The following is a 27,251-nucleotide window of genomic DNA, read 5'->3' on the forward strand; positions in this document are numbered from 1 at the left end:
AGAAATACAAAGTAAGAGGCATGTGAAAAAATACCCTATCAGTATTTTCACACAGGCAAGTTGTAGCTCAGTTACCTATTAACTCTTGACCTTGGGATCACTGTGGAAAATCCTCCGAAGTTTTAATCTCAATGATCAACAGTTGACAAAAAAGGGAAAATGACTGATAGGAATTATTAGATAAGAAAAAGAGAATAAACAAGAATATTCAAGATATTTGCATCTTAAATATGACATCCAATTCCCATCATTGTCTCTAAGGACTTGATAACACCAGAAAAAAGTACGGAGACCAGCGCAGAGATGGAGGGGCTGCAGACAGGGGCTGAGAGATTATATTGCCAGTTATCTCTCCATGACCATGTGTAATCCCATTCAAAAATCTCTCTGGCCTCTACAGATTCCCAAAGTAATATCTTCTGCAACAGCCTGCGTACACTTTTGGAAGTCGTTAAAAATATATTGCCAGAAGTTAGAAATCTATATCAACGGAAGGATTGCTCAATATTTGCTCCAATGCTTTATAGTCCTTCCTTCCCAGCCTCTGCTCGGTGTAAACTTCAGGCTAAACTCTGGCACATGATACTAAATTATGCCCAATCAGAGTGCAGGTTCCTACCCAGCAGTTCATCACGTTAGCTTTCTACACATTGTAATCCTTTCACACGAAACTACATATATGGATATATTAAGCACATGTTCCATTTATGAATGTATATATATAAACCTTTGTCAATGTTTAAATACAAGCCAATGATAAATATAAGCCAATTAAGTATTCACTTCAGAAGGAAAACTGCCAGAAAATTTGTAGAGACTATTTTAGGTTGTCGGTACCATAGGAAGCAAATACGTAACACTCTTCAAGTAGCTGCTTTGCACCATGGAGGATACGCAGTAAAAATAACCTGATATCAACTTTCCAGTATCATTGAGCATTTTAGTGTTACAACATAGTGTTACAATTGAGGCAGTTTCAAATAGAATATTCAAACCTAATCAGTAATGCAGCTATTTAATGTGAGCGTATTCCATTACTTGCTAATTAATAACCAAAAAGGCAGAATAATTGCCACAGTGACCTGGAGTTTGTAGAGCCCCCCTAAGCAATAAAGAGTTAATTTAGTGGAAAGGTATGAAAGGAAATTGCCTGGGAAAGAACATATGGAATCTATATGTTATGGAATTGATGGGTTTAGTACAGCCCTAGCTGGTCTGTGTAGAAGCATAGAGGAATAATAGAAAGACCTTAGAAAACAATTTGGAAAGTATGACAGTACAAGTTACAAATTTGTCACATGTAATAAATATGATCAGTTAAAATCAGCATAGACAGTGAAAGAAATGTATGAGAAATGCAGATGCAGTTCTGTGCACATTTTTATGTATAAATATATAAAAATACATAATAAGATCTTTCCTTGAATGTGTGCTTAATTCTGGTATCCCCCTACTTAGTCATTCGGACTAGTATCTTTAATAAGGGGATAACCTTCGTTTAAACTCACCGTATATTTGCATGTTTACGTGAGCTATATTGCAACAAAAGCTGGCATAGCTGCCAGAAGCAACAACACAGTTGATTAAACTATACTTAAGGACAACATATTTTGCTAATCCTAATTTACAAATGGCAAAATTACAGCCCCATTTTCAGTCCTCATACATAAATTTCCATTTCTGGTTTGTTCTACGTTTTGGACCTCTTATTAAATGAAGACAGTATTTTCAAATAAAAATATTGATAAAACCAATGCAATATCAGAAAAAATATGTTAGGAGTCCAGCCCTTAAGCTTTAATAAATCTCTTATTAGGATAACAGCATAGCAATCTCTGTTCTTAAAATCCTAGTTCTGTGTTGTAGTCTGACTCCATCTCCTGAGTTTCTCTGCAGGGAATTTCACATCATTGTCCTTTCCAAAATAAATTCTTCACTATAAAGTTTTCTGCACCCTGTTTATTATGTGAGCAATACACTGTCAACTTTGGAGTTATCAATATCCTTCCACAGCAATACAGAAACTATGCACACTTAGAAAGTATCAGAAATAATGGAAGTCATAGATGGGTACTGTAGCCTGCATGTAACACCTGTCAATAACCAAGGGGCTTTTCAAGAGAGGATCTTTTTTGTGATTGACTGTCCTCTTCAGCATACATGAGCAGAATATAGTGCATGCATAAAAGGAGAGAGGCTAGCTGGCCATTCAAGACTTTGGCATAAAACAGGTAGGCATCCTAGTTTATAGTGGACTTAAATTAGAGCTTTAGAACACAGTAAACATCCTGCTAAATTTTTTTTCTTAGCAAAAAGCATATGAAAGAATTTGGCTCCCAGTAAAGAATGCACTACTAAGTAAAAATGACAAACCTAAAATTATCTCTTCTTCAGAAAAAGTTAAAAGATATGCATTACCATAATCTTTTTAAGGAGTAGTATTGATTAGAGGGAAAACCAAACAAACCCCAGTGTACAGAAAATGTAGAAGAAACTTTAATATAACCTGAAAGTGAATTTGAAGGGAAAAAAAATAAATTTCCACCTAAAACATGCATGGCAAATAACGAAGTTCCTAGAAAATCTACCATGAAAAACTTGGATATGACAGATATGTCTAAATCACATGTATGCTTATAAAACCAGATAGTGAGGATCCTATGAATTTCCATCTTTTTTTACCTTTTCCAGTAAAAAATTACCAAGGTCCATGATCAAGTTGACATGGAATTTTATTATAGCTCTGTCACTGGAACTCTGAATCTGGGGATGAATGTTACTGCATTTTTTCAGCCAACAAAGCTTCAGTGACAGCAGTTAATACAAAGGTCAGAGATGTTACAAAACAGAACAGTGCAGCCATGAAAATTTCTAAAATGTGTGCAAGCGATCTGAAGGACACTTTTCTTCCCGAGACTTCCCAGCCCCATGCAATCCTCTCCAACGGCTGCAGACTGTGGTACCTCAAGGGAGTCTTACACAATTCACTTTATTTCACTCTCAGAATGGAATATATACTCTGTGTTTATATTGAATTTAAAGTTTTGAGGATTTTATTAGCTACTTCTCTACCCCTCTATTCCCCTTTCAACATGAACTCTGACATCCATATTTTGCTCCTTATTACCAATAACCTTAGGATAAACTACCAAACTGAGTGAACCTTTGGATGCGAGTGTCATGCAACAGCCTTGTCAGGCTCATAGAAATGACTAGTAAGGGAGAATAAAAGTCATGTTGTAGCACATTTCCCACAATGGACACAGTATGCATGAGTGCAGTTCATAATAAATGCTGTTGCAAAAATATAGTAAGTGAAGTTTAGGACATTTGGGAATTGAAAACTGGCAACTAGGAAATGAAAGTGTAAAAAAGTAGGTAAGAGGAGAGTTTATCAGGGTTTTTGCCTAAGCCAAGACAACCATATGCCACACCAGCTAAAAATTCAAAGTGATTTTCAGTGTCAGGTTCAGGCAGTAGAAGGTCTAGGCATCTCTGTATGTGCAACTAAATGGTAGTGATGATAGGGAGCAGTAATTTTAGATCGTCTGAGAAATCTATGCTTGCATAAGGTAGCAAAAGCATGGATAAGAGAGAGCAAGAGAGTGGAGAGATCTACACCGGAGAAGGCACAATCTCCTGGCACATTAAAGGCAACAGAAGGTATTTTTGGATATTTTTGCTGCAAGACAACCCAACAGCAAAAATTGTTATCTGGTTTAGTAACCACTAATTGGAGTTTAGGCCTCCATTTAGGGCACTATTTCCTTGCCTTTTGTGATCAATTTTAATCCCTCATTTTTTTTTTTTTCTTATAGAGGAAAATAAAAACTGTTAGGAATAAATCTTCTAGAGGTAGTGAATGTGACTGAATAAAGTGACGACCAGGAGAGTGCATTTTTGCCATGGAATCTACTGCTGTTTTTCCAAAGGAGAATGAATTGAAAAGCATTTATTTTAAAATGCTGTATGCATGAAATTGCATACAGTGAAATCAGTGAAATTTGAAATCAGTGAAATGATGTGAAATTTTCACATCAGTGAAATTCAATGACACAGCATACTCAGTTACATCTCAACAACAATAGTGCACCTATATAGTGAATCTATAACTGTGCCTCTATAGGTGACTACAGTAAACTCATCTCTACACATGTATGAGATTAGTGTGATCATCTCTACCTGTCTACTCATATCACATTTTACTACATTCTATCACTCTTTATCACAAAATTTAAAGTACTACCTCATTAATTCCATATAGCAATTTGTGTAAATACCGAGTTGCCTCCTGGATTGTCTTTCAAAACATCGCCATCTGACTGGCACAGCTGAAGGGGCAACAGGATCCCTCTGCACATTTCAGAGTCAGAAAACTTCCCAAACTGTTAGCAACTATAGGGAATATTAAATTACTAGTACTGGCCTGTGAAGTACTGGGAAATGACAACTTAGGAGAGAAAATGGCAATAAGCTGAAACTAGCACTGGGAAGTTAAAGGCCTCCCAGCCCAGTACAAATTAATTTCTGGTGCCTGCAGGGAAGCCCGAAGCACCATCTGGCAGCAGGACACAAGCAGAGTACTTGTGTTGCAAACACACTGCTTAGAACCACTGCAGAATCAGCCATCAGGCAGAGACCCGAAGGGCCCATTTAGTCTATTCTCCTGCTGCAAAGCAGGATCAATGCTCTTTATGCCTTTCCTGGCAAATGTCTATTGTGTTGTGAAAATTCTTCAAACAAAAACCTCTTCCAGTTCTTCAGTATATTGCTACAGTCCACCTTCTTTGGAGAGAAAACTATTCTCTCCCTTGTACACTAGCTCTTTGAAAACTTATAGTGTTTCCAGTCAGTCTTCTCTTTTTTTTTTTTTTTTTTTTTTTTTTTTTTTTTTTTGACTTAAGAATCCAATGCACTCAGTATTTTCTTGGGCATTAGGTTTTTCAGATCTTAAGCCAATCTTGCTGAGCCTCCCATTCTTGCATTGTGGAGAGCCAGGTGAGATCAATTCCTACTTTCAGCACCACAGTGTAGAAGGACTTGGATAAAGAATTGTCCCCTAATTCATAATTAGGGGATCACACAAGTGCTGTTTAACAGACCCAAAGACAAGAACAGTAATTGGCAAGACGCTGTTGTACCACCTAATTCTATACAGTGAACAGCCAACGTTAACTATGAAGCAAGGGGAACACACTTCATCATGTGAAGTAACAGCTTTGGGGATCCACAGAACCCCTGGACCTCAGTATACCTGCCTTGAATATTTTTTTTTTTCTCCTCCTGTCCTCAGAGTCTTAAAGTCACAAGCATTGATTTTGCAGGAGAATGGGTTTCTAAATAAGCAAATAAAGCTAAACCAAAACTGTAATCTGTATATTTCTAAACACAGAGCAAGACATTTCTAATAATAAGTTTTAGAAGTTATGTTTTCATTTCAGCCTTCTCTTTCTTTCCTCAGCAGGAAATGCACATTGAGACAATTAAGCAATATACAATTAGTTAACAAGTGTTTAAAGCTTCTTACTCACCCACTGGAGACATTTCTGGGACACTGGCAACATAAGGCCCATCCAAGAACTTTGGCTCATTATCATTAATGTCCTGCACTTTGATGATGAACTCTGATTCAGGTTCTAGTGGTTTCTTGGTGTCAACATCCACAGCCTGAGCCCGGAGCGTGTAGAAAGGCTTTTCTTCTCGATCTAGGCTCCTTATGGCATGAATGTCTCCTGTGGTTTCATCAATGGTAAAAACTGTGCCAGCGCCATCTCCTGAAAGTGTATATTTAACAGTGCCCACTCCCTTGTCCAAGTCAGAATGGAGCTTGAGAATAAAAACGGAAAAAAAAAAGGAGGAAAAGAACATTAATGGCTTTTTCTAAGCTTGAAGGCAATTATTTTTATTTTTTTCTCTTAGGGTGTTAGAGGAGCCAATTTCATAAGTCTGTAACTGTCTCTAAATGCACGCAAAAAATGTGGGTAGCATTGTTATAGAGTATTTTTACCCCCATCTAGTACCCAGCACAAACAGCATTTAAAAATCTACCTGCTTTTTCCCATTAATATATTCACTACTAAAAATGCAATAAAGCAGGGCTTTGGATTTGTTATAAATTAAGACGAAGGATGGAAAACCAGCAATAACCACATCAAACAAACGTGAGATGACATGAGAGAGTGACAAAAGCTTTCACAGGCATTTGGATTTCAGAGAAGTAGAAGGGAACTATCTAATTTTCATTTCACACACAAAAGCTTTACAGAATCCTAAACTCAAACTCCGACAAACATGGTTAAAAAACCACAATATATACCTCTTAATTACAGTAAATGCTAAACAGAACTAAAAATACTACCTCTTCTACACAAATATTTGATCGTTTGTTTCTGTCCTTTCTGAGACAGTCACATTGCAGACAGTGTGAAGCTAGGAGTTCTCTTGCTCATTGGAAGAATATGAAATTCGGTCATTTCTGCCTTAACTCAATTGATTCTGCCTTAAATACCAATGCACACATTTTCTAGGCTGTTAGCATGTTAAATCTCTACTTCTAATTTGAAAAAATACTTGAATACAAGTTTTTGTCCATTTGATCTGTGTCTATACTATTATGATGTGGCATTAAACACGATTTCAAATGCAAGAATTTTTGAAATCGAAATACAGTATGATGAACTTCTTTCTCAGATGCCTTTATCTGTTTCATACTCATCCTTTAAATACATCTAAAAGTTCTGAATAGATACTCAAGGTTACATCACTGATGCTGAAATAGCTTTTAAAATATTCACCTGCTTGTCCCATCTAATGAGGACTAAAGAGATCTGCTATAATGGACATGGTTTGGAATGGAGTTTTCAAGAGTGAATTCCCTTAAGCAGTACAGTAAAGTGATTATGGATATAGGCTTTATTTACATGATGTACTGCCCAAGGTGAAACACAATAGAGGAAACACGGGACATGAAAGGAGATTATGTAGAAAATGAATTACTGAGAAACTAAATGGTTTTGGTAATGGGGCAAGAAGCTAAGCTACAAAGAAAGAGGTAAAGGCAATTATTAACATTTATAGCTATTGCCTTGAAATTGAAAATAGGTCCTTGTGACTGTGGAAGAGGTCATGGTTTGTGGGATAGAGAGAACATGAACATTCTCTCTTCTTTGTCTGCTTTTTCATCTCATCATTCCTGCTCAGTGAATATACTAGATTCTGATCTTTCATCTAGCTGCCCCCTGCCTGTGATTTAAAATTATCTCTACAGTCCGAAGTAAAGCATTTTGCTTCTTGAGCACTGGTTCACCGTTGAAAGATTCAAAGGAAGTTAATTCTTTTCCTCCTGGGGTGTTAAATATTTCCTTGCTTGCAAAATGAAAAGATAATGCAGCCTGAGGTAATTAATGACTATTTCTTCCTCATCATTTTAATTTAAGTGGCTCACAAGCTTCCTGCTGTTCCATTATACTTTGCTCAGTTAAAACTTGGTATGTTCCTTCCATTATCATATAGAGGCTTACAGACACACATGGAGTGAAAAAAATATCAAAATGATGATGACAAATCTCAAAGAAAAAAATGTTAGAACTTTACAGAGGGAATCACACCGTTTTCTTACTTGTGTCCCTGTATTAAATAAAATATGTCTGGGCTTTATTGTGAAGTCTACCTTATCCCATAGTCCTGGAAGCAAGAATATCACAGGGCAAAAGAATGTGGTTTCAAGCAGGGATTTGTAAACAGGGAAGCATGCCAAGAATATTGTCTCTATTCCCATCTCCTGTCATCAGGTTTGGCACTAAAGCTTAGATGGTTGAGTGTCTTTCTGATTGCCAGCTGAAGGGTTTATGTTCAACTAGTAACAAATCAGGCTGAATTGCAAGCATTATCCAAGTGCCTGGATTATACCAGAGAGAAATAATTATTGTTGCTTTCCTTATCAGGGGAAGAAGTTAAAATATATAACAAGGAAAAAGCAAAACAAGGGCTCTTAAGAGAAAGAAAGAGTGAAATACAAAGACAAGCATAAACATAGCTTTCTTTCAACTGTATCAGAGCAAAAAAAGCTTTATAACTGGCAGCATTAGCAATTATACAGTTATAGATGTGTTTACTGTGCTTCACAAATATCACTCAGCTAGTATAACCTAGGAACTATTCCACTGATTTAAGCAGACTTGTATTGCTTTGCATTAGCTGGGACATTGTCACATTGTATTTGTTCATCAAATCATGCTAATCTGCTGATTTTGATATAGGCTTCTTAGATGTCATTGCTGGACAATGTGCAAATGCATGCTTATTTGTAACCCACATTGAGCTAGCAATTTCTGGGGCAATTCAACATTACGAAGTGTCTAATTACTGTAGAGGAATAGCTGTTTGATTTAATTTAAAATGAACTAAATTCTCCAACAATAAAAGGCATGAAATGCTGAGGTTCAGATGCAAGGACAGAGAGACTTGCACAGCACTAGAAAATAATCCTGACTTTCAATGCCTGAAATTTTTCAGAAAGCAGTTTAGGCTAAAGAATAAGTGCTTGCTAGTGTGTCTCTGATTTATGTGTTACAAGTTGTATTGCACTGGAAGAAAAGACATTTATTTTTTTGTGCTGAAAAACTTACAGAAGATTTATGAAAGACTAGTTTTTCTGACACTGTGTCCAGCAGTAGTTTTGGTTTTGTATCCCATTTCTCCTTCTTGCTTTTACTTATTTTTTAATTCTTGCTCTTCTGCTATTTGAGCAAAACTCCAGGGCAAAAGAACAAGTGCTTAAATCTTACCAAAACCCCCTCAATGTGTTTACATTTTAGAATTACTTGAATTTACCACAACAGGGTGGTACAAATGATTGTATTCACATGGATTTTTCTTACTGTTATGTTTTATGTGTAAATCCTGAATATTAAAAGTGACACAAAGGTTTGGAAATGTGAGGGATTCATTTTTACTTTTGCTCAAATCTGCACTGTTATTCTGACTACCTAAGTAACACACAGTTTAGTGTCAGATCTTTGGGCAAATCTGCCCCAAGTGTAAAATTAATGATTTCTTGCAGCAAATTCTGTTAGTGCAGAAAATTATGAATATTTTTTTGTTATGGCAGATAAAGACACATCATCCCATGATTCTTGCTAATGTGTGCAAACAATTACACATATGGCAAAGAAAATGACTGATAAAAAAAAATCAAGTATGAATAACAAGATGGATACTATTGTAAAATAAATTGTGTAAATCTATGCAGAAACTATGACACTGTTCTTGAGTTGTATCCAAGACCAGATGCCAGACTGAGTCAGTCTGCAAGTCCATGTGATCTAGCAATCTGCTTCAGCCTGTAACTAGCTGAAAGCTAGTTTGCTTCAGAGACGATGAAAAAGTTTGTAACAACTCATTACAAAAACATCTGGGAGAAATTATTTATTCAGTTCTTCAGGTAGTTAAGTCCAATTCCTAACAAATGGTATGATTATTCGCATTTTAGCAATAAATCAAGACCTTACTGCTTCAATAACTCAGTGTTATTAACTCCGTGTCGCTCCAAGAATTCATACACCTGCACAAACTATTTGATATTACATATGAAACCACCTGAAAGATCAAGAAATGCATTAGGTAACGTACTTCAAGAACTGCTGTATACTCCTAGCTAAATTCAACAAGGCAGTAGTATGGATCAGAAGTGTTTGTTCCTTGGTGCTGATTTGCTCCTCAGTAACCTATGCATCTGATCCTCAACTATACATCTTCTCTTTTATAAACACTTCAATGTTTGCATTAATGAACTTACAATGATTTGGAAAGTTGAATTTGTAAATTCACAGCCATAGGTAAATAAATTAGAAACAGAAAAAGTTTAACAAATTGCAAGACAGTCTGGCCTCAAAATGAAGCAATTGCTATACCCTCACAGAATATGCAAAAACAAGGGCTATGACATCCACTAGGATTGCTGTGATCTTAGTATCACAGCAATAAAGACACCGAAAAGTTGTTTTCTGAATAGACTGGTTCCCGTTCTGGATTTCCCATCCATCCACAATTACGAAGAAAAAAAAAGGTAGGGAAAAAAAAGAGGAGGAAATAAAAAAGTTTTAAATGTCAAGTAATGTTTAACATCCCTAAATTGATATATTCACCCTGTGATATATTTTATGACTCTAAGTTTCATTCCATTGCCAGCTTCACAGGCTGAAGAAAAATTTGCTGTTCAATTTATTTATTGCTAGTAGATCAATTTAAATGCTATATTGCAGTGCATATCTGGACTGAAAAAATTGTTAAATGTTCCAAGATATTAACCCTTCCTTGCATGCACAACAGTACTAGTTATCCATCCCATATCTGTATCTTTACAACATTTTTCATTATGCAATGTACTTTAGGACTTTATTGCATTATTTCCTCTGCTTGTATCTACGTCCAAGCATCACCATTTGCTCTGTAGCCACCAGCTCCTCTCCATGCCCTTTCCTGGGTAAGATACACAATGAAAATTGTTTGAGAAGTCAAAATAGACAATTAACTCGACTGTTACCTAAGTCTGTAAACACGGAATGACTTCCTAAACTGAGGAAATGCAAAAAAAAGTGATTGTTGTATGGAAAACAGATGCTAGCAGAGCTATTTTGGCAATCCTCTACTGCAAAGTCTGTGTGTTGGAACAGGGATGCCCACTACAGGAAAGAAGGGTGTAAATGAGCCTAGAGAAACTTTTGATACTAACCATGTAAGATGACTTTCTAGTTGGAACATTGCCCTTTTAAAAGATACTTATTCTACACATATTTTCTACTGGCAAGAACTCTGTGGTCTACACAGATTGCATAGTTCCTTTTGAAAACTGATAATTAGATTTTAATATACTGCTTTTACACAAATACATATTTTTTTCCCTCTAAAAATGCATAGAAGTCGAACATTTTCCTGAGATAAAAGAGGGTGGTGGTATCACATACTTTAATTCAGGAAATCAACAGTGCAATTGGTGCTAACCAAATCAAATCAATTTTTTTCTTTCCTCCCCTCTCCATCACAAAGAGAGACACAAACACTCCCCACCAGAGGACATTTAGGGACAAGGTAAAATCCGCTCACAATACACTCAGTGCAAAAGTTTCTTGACCCTAAAAATTAGGATTAGCTAAAACATCTTCTGAATACTCAGTTAACATACATTAATAAGGCAAGACTGCAGACTAAAGCTTGTGTTGGGAGGACGCAGGACACTACTAGAAAACGGGCCAGATGAACAACAATCTGCAAAATAGGTGTATGGAAAGAAGTAGCAACTAAAATAGAATCATCTAACTTGGAAAAGACCTTTAAGATCATTGAGTCCAAGCACAAAACGATGATGTAAAAGAAAGATGAACAAAAAAAGAAAAGTGCAGTTTTCTAAAGGTCATTTGGAAAAGATGGTTTTGTTTCCTATTAAGACTGAATATTATTTGCAATAGGAAGGGGTGTCTTTGTACTAGCTTTGTAAAGGGCTTTTACAAGAGACCCACATCCATGACTAGGGTTTCTTAGTGCTATGAGAATTTAAATAATAATAAAAAAAATTAATAAAAGAATGTGTATATATAAAAAAATATAAATATAGATATAAAAATGTACCAAGGATAAATAATTATTTGAACTAGCAAGCTGTGTATATCATATCACCATGACTAATTTTCTTAGGGATGTATTGCTACGGCTTCTTTTCCTATGTTTAGTAAAATACCTGCTTCCAAGAATTGGCATTCTTCTGCCTAATTTTTATAAAAATGGTAATATACCACACAGTTCTGCATTTTGAAGTATCTTTTGTATGCTGTCCAAATTAGATTAGAATATATTATTCAAGAGGAATTAAATAAAAAGGTTTTCTGCTCTTTTTCTGATTAGTCCTGTTTGGCAAATAAAGCTGAGCTTTATTTAAATTAAAAAAACGATTATCCAATTAAATAAAACATTATCTCCTTTTGTCATGGGGACGTAGTTTAAGCATACTAAGACCGACCAGTCTTTTCCAATAATGAGTGTGGTTGCCAGTTAGTAATATGATGGCAAAAAAGTCATTAGCAAGGAATAAAAACAGTACCTGACCTGGTCAGGAATCCTCATCCCTATCAACATCACTGACTTGAGGGGTCAGGGATTGCTATTTTTCTAATTCCACTGTACAAGAATATTTTTGTTTCGTTATGTGTAATTCAATAATAACACTTGCAAAAGCACATTCCAAAGCAAATATTCTTTTTCTTTCATGACATGCAATTGCCCATAGATAGAAAAAAATATTGCCAAATGAAAAAAAACAAAAGCCAACCACTAGTAAAATATTGAAAGAATAAAAATCTATCAATAATATCTCATTATAAATTACTTATACAAATAATTATATATGTAAGTTACAAGTTGCATATATTTCTGACTGACTTCTACATCACCATTTCATCTGGAGTTGATGCATACAGAAACACTGTGTCCTCTCTTAAACATTAATGTCAGAAGTAATTTTTTAGTAAATTATTTGTACTGAACTTATATAACTACACGTTACAATGTGCTCTCTGTATGCGTGTTGATAGGCCTAAGTCCACAGTTAAGTTGAATCCATTTGAGAGAAATGTTCTGCAAAGTGGTAACAGCTGATGGGACCATGAATCTGTTGAAGTCTCTAGGTATTACCATTGTAAAGTAACAACATAATCACAGGTTCCAACAACAAATTCCAGTATCGGCCATTAGACAACAACAGAAGACAAAATGTGAGGAAATTTATCAACTTTCAACTTATTTCTCCAACATAATTTTATAAATCTTGCTGAAGTAATATTAGCTACAATGATGACAGCTCAGTGGAAAATGATTTCACCATCTCATTAAATGTTTACAATTCCAGAATTTTTTCAAAGTATTTAACCGGAACAGAGCAGAGGATTGAATCTAAAACCCTTGCAGCCCAAATGCCTTAATCCATCAGATGGGAAAGGTGAGGTTGTGCCATGTATCCTCATAAACAGATGTGGCCTTTTCCTTTCTTTTTACTATTGTCCACTTGAAATCTATGATAAACTGTCTTCTGGTTCAAAGCAGTCTGTGCAAGACATCACCTGTTACAAACGAATGCATTTCTGTTGGCATCAGTGGAGCTGGTTTGATTTACACCTGTGAAAGCACTGGTGCTCCCTCTGTACCAGTGCCTGGCTGGAATCCCAGTGGCTGAGTGGGAGCATAATGAAACTGAAACTGAGAAATGAGGGAAGGGAATTTGCCACAAGCAGGGGTCTGGGGAAAAACCATCACCTCTTTCAGCAGCAGATACTTGTATTCCTTTTCAAAGCAATACTTATTTTTTAATTTCGAAAACTAAATTAAGAAAACACAACATTACAATGAAATTCTACATCGTTGCTAATTAATTGCACAAGATCTGCAAAACACCCAATGGCATTGCTGTAATTAATGAAAATGCTAACTGTAAAGAGGTGGTGCTCTTCTTAGGTAGTATATAGGATTGTAGTATTTCCTTTTTGAAATAGGAACTACTGTAAGAATATCAAAAAGACCTGCATCTCTCTGGATGCCACATATGGACAGTAACATATTATTTTGCATTATGTTCCCTGCTCTATCCCTTCTACAACATATATAAAAGAGCAATGAATGAAAATATGAATTATGCTGTATGAATAAATATAATAAACATAGATACTAGAGACATAGGAAGACTTTACATGAAATATACTATAACAAAATTTGTAAGACACCTAATAGAGTTCATAACTTCTAATAACTGCCTAATTATATTTATGAAGATAGTCTCTCTGAAGATCACCAGATAACCACTGTTCGAAAAGCTGAGAAGCAGGACTTCATATTGCATAATGTCACTGAAATTAAGCTGTTGGCAAGGTTAGATATTTTCAGTCTAAAATGAGGTGTTTATGCTTGTGAAGTGACAAAATTATTTGCTTTCAAGGGTGTGTGAATGTGATCCGTTTTCTGTGGAATTATACTCTACAGATGTCTTAAACTACAAGGTATAAAATCATGGTTTATTTTCCTTATTCCTTATACCCTAACTACTTTGGCTTTACAGGGAAAATACTGTTAGCGTCAGAGGATACATGCTTGACTACCAAATCCAACATGATGAATATATGAGATTCATCATCTCATCTAATAATGGACCATGAGATTATGGACTTTTTTTTTTTTCTTGAGATTCAGTTTCCTATGGAAGCTGTAGCTACAGCTGCTCTGTTGTACGACCTTTTTTTTCTCTCACAGGAGTTGCCCTATTGATGCCAGTGGGAATACCTTTGTGCAGGCTGTAGGATTAGCTATAAATATGTCATAGGGAAGACAGCGTACTATATGTCATTCTGCTTCTGAAGTGACAGACAAAAAGACAGTTGCCTGCTGACGACTGCCACAGAAAAGAGGGGCTATAGAATGACATCCACTGCTAGAAGAGGTCATAGCTCTGAGCAGCCTCCCACTCCTTCCCTTGGTGGCATTCACTTCTCCACCCCAAATTTCTGGAGTTAGTTGAATTCCCTTGAACTTCATTATATCATTTATATTCCATCTAGTTAAAGCAGTCGAATAGCTGACCTTTGTAGGCCTGACTCTTCTGAAATTAATCATGGAAAACTCAAAATTGCTGCTGGTGTTGTTCTGAGTAGAAGGCAGCAACTTGTATGAGGGACAGTAGCTGTGGGGCAGCATGCATTTCCACACCACAACTACAACTAGGAGAAGAAATATCTCCAACTATATAGTCATAAACATAGTCATGAACCCAGTTCTCTCCTACTGTTAATCAGTCTCTAACACAGAAAACTGTGGTTAGGGGTTAGCTGACTTCCATAGTCTTAGTAATGGTGCAGCTGAACACACCAAAGTGAATCCCAAGCCTGACTCTGGCTCCCTGACTTAGCTCTGCAAAATATCCAGAGAGAGCTCCTCCGGAAAGTCAAAGGCTCAGTATAGTTCCTAGAAGCATACCCTCCGTAAGATTCCCTAAACTAGATTTAACCTGCTTTAGGAAGCCACAATTCTCTGACACACAGAGACATGAAAGGACACAGATCACCACACAGACTCCTGTTGTATACACAGTGTGTATACCCAGTTGTATACCTATGCTGAAATCTTTTCTGTTTGTATATCCCAAAGATGACGATAATAATAATTTTTAAAAGTCACTGATAAATACATAACTTTTAAGTACTTTTAGTAGGATCTCTGTCATAAACTAAAAAGAAGAGGTTCCTGTAGTTAGAACACAAACAGAAAGACTGGGACTGTAGGGTCTCCTCGTTTTTGAGTGAAAGCATTGTTGGAAACATATTCTGAAAGAATATCAGTTTAAGTCCATTGCATTTGGAGAGGTCAAAGATTCTAAACCGATTAGAAAACCTTATGCTTAATTTGACAGATTGGAACTTTAAGTAGCCAATAAATCTTCCACTGTTTCATTTTTTATTTATACCAGTATGCTCTGCAATTCAAGTCTGATCTTGGGGGATTTTAGAGAAAAGGCCTATTAAATTCTGTTGGTGCTTATTAAACTTTCTTCTTTTTGATCTCTCCCTTAATACATTTTTTTCATTATTTCAAATATTTTTCTTCACTGACTGTATTGCAAATGAATATAAAACTCTCTTCCTCATGTATTTAAATTTAATGTTATGTTAAATACAAAAAACTCGCTCTGTAAATCACACTTGCTGTAAAGCACTGTCAGTTAAAGTGTCTCTTTTTGTTTGATAATGACACACTAAAACAGATAGGGAATGACAGAGTAGAAAGATTCTGCCTCAACCTGTCTATCACTGTGACAAGGCATACTATTATAAACTATTTGACCTCTTCTATTTTCTAAATAGGAAAATAAATTTTAAAAAAGTCTTAGTTTTCATCACAGAGGTGAAAAATATTAATTTTAAGACATACAGTAGAGGGGTAACTTTAAAGCATTTAGATGCACAGAATTTTATGAGCAAAACAGAGTATCTTCTGAATTTTTAATCTCCTTGTCTTAAGTAGGCCCCCAAAACATATGCAAACCAGCACACCACACCACAATAAATACAAAATAATCCAGCAGTCATGAATCAATAATACTTAATGTGTATGAGATATAGCAATGGAAGGTACAGCAGAGAAAGTGAAAGACTTCTTCTGTGCCCAGATGCCTTAAACCTCAAGAAAGTGCAATCACATGAATCATGTCCCAGTTGCAAGATTTCCTCAGAACCATATTTTTAAAGGCTGTATTAATGAAATTGCCTTTTCACACAGCAATTGTTTATTTTCCTCAGGTTTCAGAAGAAGCATAGGAAATGGTTTTGTTGTACGTATTTATTTCATTTTGCTGAAACACTGAAAATGGTTTCAGGATAAATATTCTTTGGCCATGAAATTGTAGCTTGCTGTGCATTTGGTACAGCGTTGAGGTAAACTTCCTGCAACACTGATTGAGGTCTAGGTATAATTCAAGCAATAATGCAATAAACAGCAGTCCCTCCACTTTTTAAAGCTACTTGCTGAAGCTGGTTTCTGGTCTGATCAACTTACATTCTTTGTCTCAAGGGCCAACAAGAAATTGGTAAAATACAAGCAGTGATTACTTAATAGCAGAGTAGCAACTTAGGAAATTTTGTGGCCTCAACGTAAGGAGGTTCAACAAATTAAAAAAAGAACGAGCTTATTGAGGAGCTACTACAGAAAAAGGAGCAGAAACATGTTTTTGAGGTGGCTGAGTTAATGTGATCGCTCTGGAGGAAGAGGAATGAAAGTGCTTAAGGAGGGTGCACCTAGCAGACCTGCTTGCCCGTCACCTGCATCATGATGTCCGTACTGCAACATGACACATATCATATTCAGAAGGACAACTAAACATCAGTGGTGGAAGCCTCTGCAGAGGGAGAAGGCCTACTTGAGAAAAAGGTTGTATTACTTTAAAGCTCTCTTAGAAATAGAAAAACTTTACCAATATAGCTGGCAGGGATATTAACTTTATTTCAAATTTCAGAGTTTTAGAAATAAAAACAAAGTGGTCATATCTACAATTTTTTACTCAATCTACAATTTTTTACTCAATCGAATATAATTAGTGTCTTCAGGAATAGTGCCAGTCATTTCAATAGAATGTATATAAGGTGGTATTCACGATATTAATAAGTGTCGTGGTTTAACCCCACCCAGCAGCTGAGACTATGCAGCTGCTCGCTCACTTTCCTGCTGGTGGGATGGGGGAGAGAATCAAAACAGTAAAAGTGAGAAAACTTGCAGGTTGAGATAAAGACAGTTTATAAGTAAAGCAAAAGCTGTGCATGCAAGCAAAGCAAAACAAGGAATTCATTCACCCATTCCCATAGGCAGGCAGGTGTTCAGCCGTCTCCAGGAAAGAAGGGCTCCATCATGTGTATGGTTACTTGGGAAGACAATTGCCATAACTCCAAATGTCCCCCCTGACTTCTTCCATCAGCTTCATATGCTGAGCATGTCACATGGCATGGAATATCCCTTTGGTCACTTATGGTCAGCTGTCCTGGCTGTGTCTCCTCCCAATTTTTTGCGCGCTCCCAGCCTGCTTGCTGTCGGGACGGTGTGAGGAGCAGAAAAGGCCTTGACTGCTCAGCAATAACCAAAACCATCAGTGCGCTATCAACGGTATTCCCATCCCAAACCCAAAGCATAGCACTAAAACAGCTGCCAGGAAGAAAGTCAACTCCATCCCAGCTGAAACCATGACAATAAGTTAGGTAATCCATGAGTTGGAAACTCATGGATTCGATGGATGGACCACTCGGTGGATAGGGAACTGGCTGGATGGCCGCATCCAAAGGGTTACAATCAATGGCTCAATGTCCAGGTGGCGGCCAGTAACGAGTGGTGTTCCGCAGGGGTCGGTACTGGGACCAGTACTGTTTAACATCTTTGTCGGTGACATGGACAGTGGGATAGAGTGCACCCTCAGCAAGTTTGCTGATGACACCAAGCTCGGTGGCGCAGTTGACACGCTGGAGGGAAGGGATGCCATCCAGAGGGACCTAGACAGGCTGGAGAGGTGGGCTCATGCAAATTGCATGAAGTTCAACCAAGCCAAGTGCAGGGTCCTGCACCTGGGACGTGGCAACCCCAGGCACAAATACAAGTTGGGTGGAGAATGGCTGGAGAGCAGCCCCGAGGAGAAGGACTTGGGAGTGCTTATGGATGAGAAGCTCAACATGAGCAGGCAGTGTGCACTGGCAGCCCAGAAAGCCAACCGTGTCCTGGGCTGCATCAGGAGAAGTGTGGCCAGCAGGTCTCGCGAGGTGATTCTGCCCCTCTACTCTGCGCTCGTGAGACCCCTCCTGGAGTACTGTGTCCAGCTTTGGAGTCCTCAACACAGAAAGGACATGGACCTGTTGGAACGGGTCCAGCGGAGGGCCACGAGGATGATCAGAGGGATGGAGCACCTCTCCTATGAAGACAGACTGAGAGAGCTGGGGTTGTTCAGCCTGGAGAAGAGAAGGCTCCGGGGAGACCTTATAACAGCCTATCAATACCTGAAGGGAGCCTACAGAAGAGCTGAAGAGGGACTCTTTGTCAGGAAGAGTGGTGACAGGACAAGGGGCAATGGTTTTAAATTGGAAGAGAAGAGATTTAGATTAGATATAAGGAAGAAATTCTTTACAGTGAGGGTGGTGAGGCACTGGAACAGGTTGCCCAGGGATGTTGTGGATGCCCCATCCCTGGAAGTGTTCAAGGCCAGGCTGGATGGGGCTTTAAGCAACCTGCTCTAGTGGGAGGTGTCCCTGCCCATGGCAGGGGGGTTGGAACTAGATGATCTTTAAGGTCCTTTCCAACTCTAGCCATTCTATGATTCTATGATTCTATGAATACAATAAATAAAACAAGTAAATTGGTACAACAGATAAGTGACATGCTGCATAGTTTGCATTTTCTTTAGCTTGACTTACATAAAAAATTTTGGCAGTTCTGCAAAAACAAGAAAATTTCTCTTTCAGTGGGGTCTTTAAATTAATTGACCTGTGGATGGGATAAAAGTAGGTTCTTAGGATACAGGTAAAGTGTCAGATAGACTTTGTTCTTCAGGCTTGGATTATTTAAAACAAGAAGTGTTTGTATGGCACTATGCAGAACTGAATCAAATCATAGAAATCCTATATTTATTGTGAGTTAAGGATACACTCATATTTCACTTCTCATTAAGTTGCACTGTGTAAGAATACTGGTATGCCTCCTTTTTAATAAAAACGTCACACCTATGTACTAACCAGCAAAAATATAATATCTTCCACAGCTCAAGCCCAAATAATTTCTGTTCTAATGGAGCAGTTTAGTTATAAATCTGAATGGCAATTGTCTCTGCTGGATTGTCCCAATGCAATTTTCTAAAAAATGTGTTGAGTTTACATGAAGTTATATTCTAGCTATAGCATTTACTTGCAAGATTTACTTATTTTCTTTAATGGATAAAAAAAATACTCTTAAGAATCAGCAGAGAATACAGTATAATAGACAAGGAAATTAAAGAGTTTCATAATTTGGAACAGAAATTATTATATGGCTATGGTAAGATCTCTGTTTTCTGTAGCTGTGGGTGTACTTGGGTTCTACTTTGATGAGATGAAAGAACAGCCACCTCTGCTGCTGCTATTGGGAATGGAGAAGGAAGTGAAGAGCATAGAGTCATTTTACCCCAGAGACAGAGGGTGACAAGGTTATTGCTACAGAGACCTTGGAAGAGGGAATAAGCAGGAAGAGAGGTATAAGAGCTGTGTCTGGGTGAGTTTATATTCCATCTTTTTTCGGATAGAGCTGCTCAATGAAATAATAGAGGTGTTAATTTCTTCCTAAATCCTTATGCATATGGTTCTTCCAGAATCATAGAATCACAGAATCACAGAATGGTTAGAAGCAAGAGGGGTGTCTGAGCAAAAATTTCCATTGCTTACTCATGTCTATATCCTGCTGTGCTGTTGAATCACTTTTTAAACAAATACCCCCCCAAATTATATTCATGGATTCTAGTATATATATAAATGTTTGTGTATACATGTGTACATGTATATGTTCACAAAAATGGCTGTGACCTGCATGTGAGGACTACAGGTGGAATACAAGTACAAAGTAAAGCCTCAGTAAAAGTCGCATCTACCCATACACCTTCTTTTCTAGTTAATTCTGTCTTATTTGTGTTATAACATGTTCAGCTATTACTTTTTGCAATGTGAAAAAAAAAAAAACATACAAAGAACAGTATAAATAATGAGACAGATCAAATATATGTTGACTTCACCAAGAGATTTCCATTTTAATAAATTTTGACTTATAGAATCATAGATTCATAGAATGGTTAGAGTTGGAAGGGACCTTAAAGATCATCGAGTTCCAACCACCCTGCCATGGACAGGGACACCTCCCACTAGAGCAGGTTGCTCAAAGCCTCATCTAGCCTGGCCTTAAACACTTCCAGGGATGGGGCATCCACAACTTCCCTGGGCAACCTGTTCCAGTGCCTCACCACCCTCACAGTAAAGAATTTCTTCCTAATATCTAATCTAAATCTCCCCTCTTCCAATTTAAAACCATTACCCCTTGTCCTGTCACTACATCTCCTGACAAAGAGTCCCTCTCCGGCTCTCCTGTAGGCTCCCTTCAGATATTGGAAGGCTGCTATGAGGTCTCCCCGGAGCCTTCTCTTCTCCAGGCTGAACAACCCCAGCTCTCTCAGCCTGTCTTCATAGGGGAGGTGCTCCATCCCTCTGATCATCTTCGTGGCCCTCCGCTGGACCCGTTCCAACAGGTCCATGTCCTTCCTGTGTTGAGGACTCCAAAGCTGGACACAGTATTCCAGGTGGGGTCTCATGAGCGCAGAGTAGAGGGGCAGAATCACCTCCCGCGACCTGCTGGCCACACTTCTCTTGATGCAGCCCGGGATGCGGTTGGCTTTCTGGGCTGCCAGTGCACATTGCCGGCTCATGTTGAGCTTGTCATCCACCAACACCCCCAAGTCCTTCTCTTCAGGGCTGCTCTCCAGCCATTCTCCGCCCAACCTGTATTTGTGCCTGGGATTGCCACGCCCCAGGTGCAGGACCCTGCACTTGGCCTGGTTGAACTTCATGAGATTTGCACGAGCCCACCTCTCAAGCCTGTCCAGGTCCCTCTGGACGGCATCCCTTCCCTCCAGCGTGTCGACCGTGCCACCGAGCTTGGTGTTGTCAGCAAACTTGCTGAGGGTGCACTCTATCCCACTGTCCGTGTCTCCGACAAAGATGCTGAACAGCACTGGTCCCAGTACCAACCCCTGAGGAACTCCACTCATCACTGGCCGCCAATTGGACATTGAACCATTGACCACAACCCTTTGAGTGCGGCCATTCAGCCAGTTCCTTATCCACTGAGTGGTCCATCCATCGAACCTATGACTTTCCAATTTTGAGACCAGAATGTCGTGCGGGACAGTGTCAAACGCTTTGCATAAGTCCAGGCAGATGACGTCTGTTGCTCTGCCCTTGTCCACCAAGCCTGTGGCAGTATTGTAAAAGGCCACCAAATTTGTCAGGCACGATTTGCCCTTGGTGAAGCCATGTTGGCTGTCTCAAATCACCTCTTTATTTTCCATGTGCCTTAGCAGAGATTCCAGGAGGATCTGCTCCATGATCTTGCCAGGCACAGAGGTGAGGCTGACTGGCCTATAGTTCCCTGGGTCTTCCTTTTTTCCTTTTTTGAATATCAGGGTTATGTTCCCCTTTTTCCAGTCAGCAGGAACTTCGCCAGATTGCCACGATTTCTCAAATATGATGGAAAGCAGCTTAGCAACTTCATCCGCCAGCTCCCTCAAGACCCGTGGGTGGATTTCATCAGATCCCATGGACTTATGCACCTTCATGTTCCTTAAGAGGTCTCAAACCTGATCTTCTCCTGCTGTGGGCAGTTCTTCATTCGCAGAGCCCCTGTTTTTGCCTTCCGTGACTTGGGCGGTGTGGTTAGAGCCCTTGCCGGTGAAGACTGAGGCAAAAAAGTTGTTCAGTAGCTCAGCCTTATCCATATCCTGGGAGGCCAGGTCTCCCGTTTCCTTCTGGAGAGGGCCCACAACTTCCCTAGTCTTGCCTTTATCCCGGACATATCTATAGACTTTTTTCTTACTGTTTTTGATGTCCCTGGCTAGATTTAGTTCTGCCTGGGCTTTCGCTTGCCTGATCTGGTTCCTGGCCACTCGGACAGTTTCTCTATATTCTGCCCATTCTACCCGTCCCTGCTTCCACCCTCTATAGGCCTCCTTTTTGGTCCTGAGCTTGTCCAGCAGTTCCTTGTTCATCCACACAGGCCTGCTGGCTAATTGATTGATAAGACAAAGCAGGAAACACACAATGCAAAGTTATAAGAATCGTGACAGAGAAATGGAAAATTATTTGTTGATGTATTTGGTTTAAGAAGTATGTTCTCTTTAAATAGATTATTTCACTGCAATAACAAAAGACGACATGAAGTCTAGTTATTTTTTTTTTAATGGAAAGTTAGAATTGTCCAACTCAAAAAAGTTTTTAAAGAGAAAGATTTTGTGGTAAAAAAGGGTAAAAGGAGTTATGAAGAACAGAAGTAACTTTCTAAATATTGTTTAGTATATATAACAGTATATTTATTGCTGTGAAGGCCAGTACTTTCTCCTGAATATTTGCTCATGAAAATATTCACTGTAATTTTTTCTAAACTACAAAAATTAATATTTCAAAACTTTTTATATATGAAAGAGATGAGAAAGGATGCATACATTATTCACAATCTGTGATAGAGAAATCTTGTATGTAGAACTCAGTCTAAAATGCCATCTGTTTTTTCCTTTAAGATTCTCATAAAATGCGTATTTTTAAAATACTTGGGTATGTAAAATTCATTTGCCCTTTCTTTTGGAAACATTTGCTAGCTGTTTTGCAACATCCATTAGTAATGCATATCATTTACACATGTTTGATCATATTTTTTTTTCTTCTTTTCTCTTTTTTTCTTTTTTCTCTTCTATGTCTCACCAGGAAAAGAAGTGCACTAAAATAAGCATATGGAAAACATGTGGGTATATGTTTGTGTGTGTAAAACCAGCAGCTGGGGAAACTTCATTTGCTTATTTGCTTTTGTGCTGATAAATGATCCAAACTTTCTTTTCATAGGCCCTCCAGTTTCACTGAGTTGACCTTTAGTGTTTTCATCCTTAAACCTACATTGAACTGGCGCAGTTTCATATGGAAGGAGGACAAGTTTGCTTTAGTTGGTGTTCTCTGTCAAGGTGATAATCTCTGCTCTTCTTCAGAATCAGCTGGAGTTACTAGGATTGATCATTTCTTAGGTGTTCCCAGCTGAAGTTGTATAAAGTTAGATTATTCTGCTTCACTTCTCTGATCTTTATTTGGGGTTCTGTGGCTTGAATGAAAAGCAAACTTAATGCTCATCTATAGCTGCTATTGTGCTGAAAGGCAGCTAAAAGGTAGAGTACTGCCATTAGAGTCACTATATTTTCACTGAATTCTGTTTACAAATTGTACCATTGGGTCACTTTGTACCATTTTATTTCATTGTCTGTTTCCCTTCCTCTAAGTAGGGTTGATAATGGCCTCTGTAAATTGATGTACAGTTATCATCTATAGCTCTTACATGACTGTGGGTTTGTAGAACCTGAAGATCATTAACTTTCCTGTGTCAAAGTCCATAATAACTCCAGGACTTCTGACAGTGTGTTGCTACTCAAATCCTATATACACCCCACAGTGTTGATATGTGCTGCTAATTTGCTGTTGTCATGACTAGTTTATTACTTTGCCTGTCCACAGGGAAAAGTGCTTTTCCATCCCTTTCACAGCAGGCAGTACTGCTTAGCAAGGAAATGTAGGAGTTCTTGTGGACAAAGTAGACAGCTGGTATCTGCTGACCTGGTGTAGCATGACACAGATATTTCTCCCATGGGAAAGAGGTAGCTGTAGCAGCAGGATCAGCCCACAAAACATAGTCAGTAATACTGGGAGAACAAAGGTTATTTGCAGTCTTGCAAAGTCATCTGGAAGCATCTTACAACTGTCCCTCAGTGGTTCTGGTGCTTCCGTGCTACTGTGCTGAGGAGGGATGTATGTTAGAATGCTGCACTACAGCCACAGGGAGAAATATCCTCCAGCTGAGATATGTAACTGCTCCTTTATAACCTCTTTATAGATAGGCATGTATCTCTTCTTGGCTGTGCTTTGTACAGCCCAGCCTGGCTGAAACACCTATTCATCTGCCGATCAAAGTCATGACATTCACAGATCATGGGAAAGCTGGAGAGCCGCCCTATATCATTTTTTTCTGTCTTCCAAAAATGTTTCTTGCTGCCCTTTCTTAAAAATGAAAACAGTGCCTTTCGAGGGCAAACTTGCTTCAGTAGAGAGGGCATGTATCAGGACTTTTTTGAGGGGGAGGTTAATCAGCATTTCTGAGGTTTTTTCCCGTGTATGAACAAAACAATTTTTTGTTTGTGGAATGAAGAGAGGTCTTCCCTCTCTTCCCCCATTCTCTTCTCCTATTGTTTTCTCTTCTAAAATACAGTTTCCATTTCACATTCATCTCATGCTTAAGAATGAATTTGTGTAGGTTTATCTTTAAAAGGGTAAATATTAGAGTTTTAATGAAAAATCTAAGGAATCCTGTGTTCCATGGTAAGTTTGATGGTGCTGATAATAAAGGAGTCACGCAAGCTCCAAAATTGTCGCCAGGGGTCCACAGTACTAACACAGTTGACAAAAAAATAGATGCTTCAGGAAGTCAGAAATCCTACACTGCTACTAGCTGCAGCTGGTATATCAAATTAGGAAGAAAGTAAATTAGTGTTGCTCCAGGTAACAGCTGTTCCGGTAATGAAAACTCCACTACTCTGAAGTACTGTTTAAAACAAACCAATTTTAAGATTATTTTTATCTTATGGGACATCAGTGTTCTAATGGCTTGTTAATCAGGTTGGCTAAGGCGAGTCTAACTAGGCCATTAAGGTAATGAACAAATTACCAAAGAAATCTTAATATATTTATGAATGTCAAAATCTTTAACAGGGGTGTGTCACAAATTTTATCCATTTTAAAAGAATATTTATACAAAATTTGCTATGCAGTCGACTTCTTAGAGAGGAACATCATCCTGATAAGGCTGTAAGTGTGCTGGGACATAGTTTATTCATGATTTCATAGCATGAAATTTTATTGTGACAGGTGTTTGGCATCCCACAACACCAGTTCTTGCTTCCTGTAAATGTATCATTAAATTGAAAAATACGCACTTTTAAGGCACACATATAATAAATCAAAAGCTTGTTTTTTGCTTAAATATTTTCTTTTGCCTGTGCTAGATGATTTTTCAAAGCATATTTTGCAGCACTCAAAACAAGGCCAGCTGGATGGCAGCAAGGGATGAATCTATTCTGAAAGCTTAAAAAGGCCCACTACAAGTGAATGCTGTATTCTTTTTATACCCTTAAGCCAGCCTCTCAAAAGACTTAGTTTTAGATTAAAGGATGTAGCTCTAAATTGGATCTCATAGCAGCTCAACAAGAATGGCTATTTCCCCGTGCAGGTGTGGAAGGTGAGGGTAGGAGTGGGAAGCTCTGTGCATAAAGCCTTTTTCTTTTTCTGTTCTTATTGAGTCAAACTCCCCATTGTTCCTTTAATAGAACAAGCTCTATGTGGCACATGGCTGGTCCAAATAGACTTGTGCCCTGCTGTGGATATGGGTTTTGGCAGTTCCATGTTATCCCCTATAAGTAAATAAAGTGCAATACCGCAGAGTACAGCCTTGCATGTCTTTCCATGGGTGGCTTGCACACTGTGTTTTCAGAAGCTGCACCTGCTATGTTCATGTAGTCACACATTATGATCATTGTCCAGGAGGCAGAACTTGCCTTCTGAACGAGATAGGAAAATGTAGCTTGCCTCAATGCTATACAGTGATATACAGTGACAATACAATGCTAATACTGTGATTACTGTTAGCAATACTTACAAGAGAATACTCTTGTACAGCAGTTTTCACTGCTCTGAATCTACTCAGTACAATTCTGCAGAAGATAAATCACCATCAGATATCCTTGAAAGAAATGAGATTTTCTAAGAAATAACTTTGCACTGAAAAGAAATATTTTAATAATCAGTTTGTTAATGGAACTAGAAACACTCGCTTTCCACAGATTCAGTATTTTCCCCTCAAAAAAAGGGGGAAATAACTACTATTTTCTGGATTACTAATTTTTGGCAAATTCATTAGTCAATAAGTGTAGTTGCTTGTTTATTCTTTGGTTTGGTTTAAGCAAAAAGCATTTGGTTTATATATTACTGTCCTGCATGAATTGGATTCTTGCAGTAATTGACTTGTCCTATGTAAATTAGACTACATTATTCTTTATTGTTAAATTCAGTTCAATTTATGGTGCAAATATTGTTAGAGTTTCATTAACAGATGCTAATTAGTTTAGGATTATCTCATCAAATTGTAAATAGGTACCAGTATTCTGTGATTGCATTAACAAATATGTAGTTTCTATACATGTCTTTCCAGTATAGTTAAAATTAATTTCTCTCTAGATTGTACATTTTCTTAAAATGCCTTATTCAGAGTAGAGATTCTCTATGATTGAGTAAAATTATGTCAGAACAAAGTAGAAATTTTTTCTTTATCATAAGTCATGTTTACATTGTCTATGTAGAGAGGCACAAATACGTTTCTCAATCCTGGTTTCTGTATTTAGGGCAAGTATCACAAGATGATGAACTTGAGAACTGTGTTGCAAATCCATGAAAACTTAAAGGCAGACAGCAAAGGAAATAGATGATGTTTGATGCTTAGAAGGATGAAGCCAATTAATTTATTATTATTTAATAGCTAAGTCTGTCCTTACATTCAAATAGGGCACATGCAAATCATCTATCACACCAAAGAAATATTTTTTAGGAAAATTGATAAAAAATGCTTTGCTTTGTGAGTATGATCATAATTAGCAGCCACTGCAAATCCAGGTGACTTTAGCTATCAATAGCTGCAATATTTGTCAGTGAAAGAAGCCTTCCTTCTGTGAACATTAATAAATGAATAAAACCCTTGCCACATAATAAAAGTCCTGCACCAGGGGAAGGATTTCACAGTAATTTCTATCTAACTGAAGGCTATTGTTAAAACTGGAAAAAGCATTATTTGATCAAGTTTATACCATCTCTTGAATCTTG

General features: G+C 37.9%; 1 protein-coding gene across 2 annotated transcripts in view; it reads right to left on the minus strand.

Annotated features, from left to right (window-relative positions):
- Positions 1 to 27,251, minus strand: part of CDH12 (cadherin 12) — a 170,484-nt gene that overhangs the window by 125,215 nt on the left and 18,018 nt on the right. For both annotated transcript variants that reach the window (XM_074146586.1, XM_074146585.1), the window contains exon 2: positions 5,532 to 5,826. In XM_074146586.1, the coding sequence (XP_074002687.1) occupies positions 5,532 to 5,826 (295 nt within the window). The remainder of the gene's footprint in view (positions 1 to 5,531; positions 5,827 to 27,251) is intronic.

Source organism: Numenius arquata, chromosome 4 (genome assembly GCF_964106895.1).
Source record: "Numenius arquata chromosome 4, bNumArq3.hap1.1, whole genome shotgun sequence".
NCBI classification, from domain to species: domain Eukaryota; kingdom Metazoa; phylum Chordata; class Aves; order Charadriiformes; family Scolopacidae; genus Numenius; species Numenius arquata.